At 57.8% G+C, this 1,598-nt stretch overlaps 1 protein-coding gene across 1 annotated transcript in view; it reads right to left on the minus strand.

The window, feature by feature from the left end:
- Positions 1 to 1,269: 1,269 nt before the first annotated feature.
- Positions 1,270 to 1,598, minus strand: part of CSPG5 (chondroitin sulfate proteoglycan 5) — a 4,805-nt gene continuing 4,476 nt past the window's right edge. Inside the window, exon 4 of the mRNA XM_009284454.2 lies at positions 1,270 to 1,473. Within this exon, the coding sequence (XP_009282729.1) occupies positions 1,312 to 1,473 (162 nt within the window). The 3' untranslated portion in view covers positions 1,270 to 1,311. The remainder of the gene's footprint in view (positions 1,474 to 1,598) is intronic.

Genomic DNA, 1,598 nt, shown 5'->3' on the forward strand with positions numbered 1-1,598 from the left:
GGGTCCGTCTGCCGGCTCCCGCCACCACCCCTCATTTTTTTAATCTCCCCGAGTGAGCTGAGAATTAATTATTTAGCAGCTCATGGAAAGCATCGGGAATGTCTAAAACACGCTGAGCTGCGGCTTTAGCTCCTACCTGCCCTGGGGAGATGGCCGGCCACATCCCTAACACACGGCACACTTAATATTGTATGTTGATTAATTGCTTCATTTCCTCTCTCTGGAGGAGCCATGAGTTTTGGCTCATGGGTGAATCCATCTCCGGAAGAAATCGGCTCCTGCAGGGAGTGAGACGGCGCTGTGGCCGGAGGGGAGGGCGGTGGGAGCGCTGGAGTTCCCTGGGGACAGACCCCCCCCCTCCACGCTCGGTCCCAGGCCAGGGCGATGGCAATCGGGGGGCTGCTTCTGATTTACACTGGCAGAAGCCAGGCCAACGTTGCCAAAGCTGCCAGGGATTTTGCCGGATGGAAATGAGGAGCTGGGGGGTGACAACCCCGGGGCGTTTCGGCCGCAGAGCCCAAAATCCCACTGACATCCCGGGCAGCTCCATCTAAAGGAGGCTGTTTGGGCAGGAGGTGGCCAGGAGCATGCTGTCGGTGACGGTCACACCCCCGTGCACCCACGCCTTGCCGGGGACGGGGACGGAGCAGACCCTGGGAGCAGGGTGCAGCCCAGGCACCTCTGCCAAACATCCCGGGGTGTCCCATCTGCACCCGAGCGTGTCTGGGATGGCAGCAACCCGCAGGGTCCCCACTCCGGTGGGACACGTTGCACCCCTGGCTTGGCAAAGCCAGGGAGGGCAGGGAGAGGGGACTGGGCACCCGCCACCCCCTCGGGTGATGCTCAGATGGGACCCGGGGGAGCAGGGACCGAACCTGCTGTGTCTGTGTCGGGAGATCGCAGGCACCGGCAAGAGGCTTAACTTTAAAAAAAAAAAAAAAAGTTTTATTTCAAGATCTTCCTTTTTTTTTTTGTTCTTGTTTTTACTTGTATTTCAAAAAAAGTGGGGTAAAAGTACAAAAAAAGTCAGTTGCGGAACGGCAAAGGTTTAGAAATCACAGCGCTGAACTAACCCAAGCGAGATACACGGAGCACGAACCAAACACCCCCACAACACGACGCGGCCAAAGACCATTTACAGCCTTTGGCTTTGTATTATTATTAATTAATTTTTGTTTTCTTCTGTACAAAACACACCAAAGCATGCCACGGAGCGGGAAAAAAAGATACCGGACGGGGAGGAGACAGGAGATTCGTACAGCAGGGGATGGGAGGGCTGGCTCCCGCTCTCGCCTCCTTCTCCTCCCCTGCTCACGTCAGGTTGTTCTGCAGACAGTTGAGCTCGCCGCTGTCCTGCTCCCCTTTGCCGCCGTCGTGCTTGGGCGACGTCGAGTTGTGGATGTTAAACGGCTCCTCGTCCTTCAGGCAGGATTTCAGGGAGTCCTGCAGCTTGTGGGGAGCGCTGGGGTCGTCCTGCCGGGAGAGATGGGGGGGTGTGTGTCAGGAGATGACCGTGCCGTGGGGGACACCGTTGCAACGGGGGGGTGACCCACAGCGGGGACCGGGTGAAGGCACCGACATCCCTGCCAGCAACCCAG

This window comes from Aptenodytes forsteri, unplaced genomic scaffold, assembly GCF_000699145.1.
Source record: "Aptenodytes forsteri isolate BGI_AS27 unplaced genomic scaffold, ASM69914v1 Scaffold428, whole genome shotgun sequence".
NCBI lineage: Eukaryota > Metazoa > Chordata > Aves > Sphenisciformes > Spheniscidae > Aptenodytes > Aptenodytes forsteri.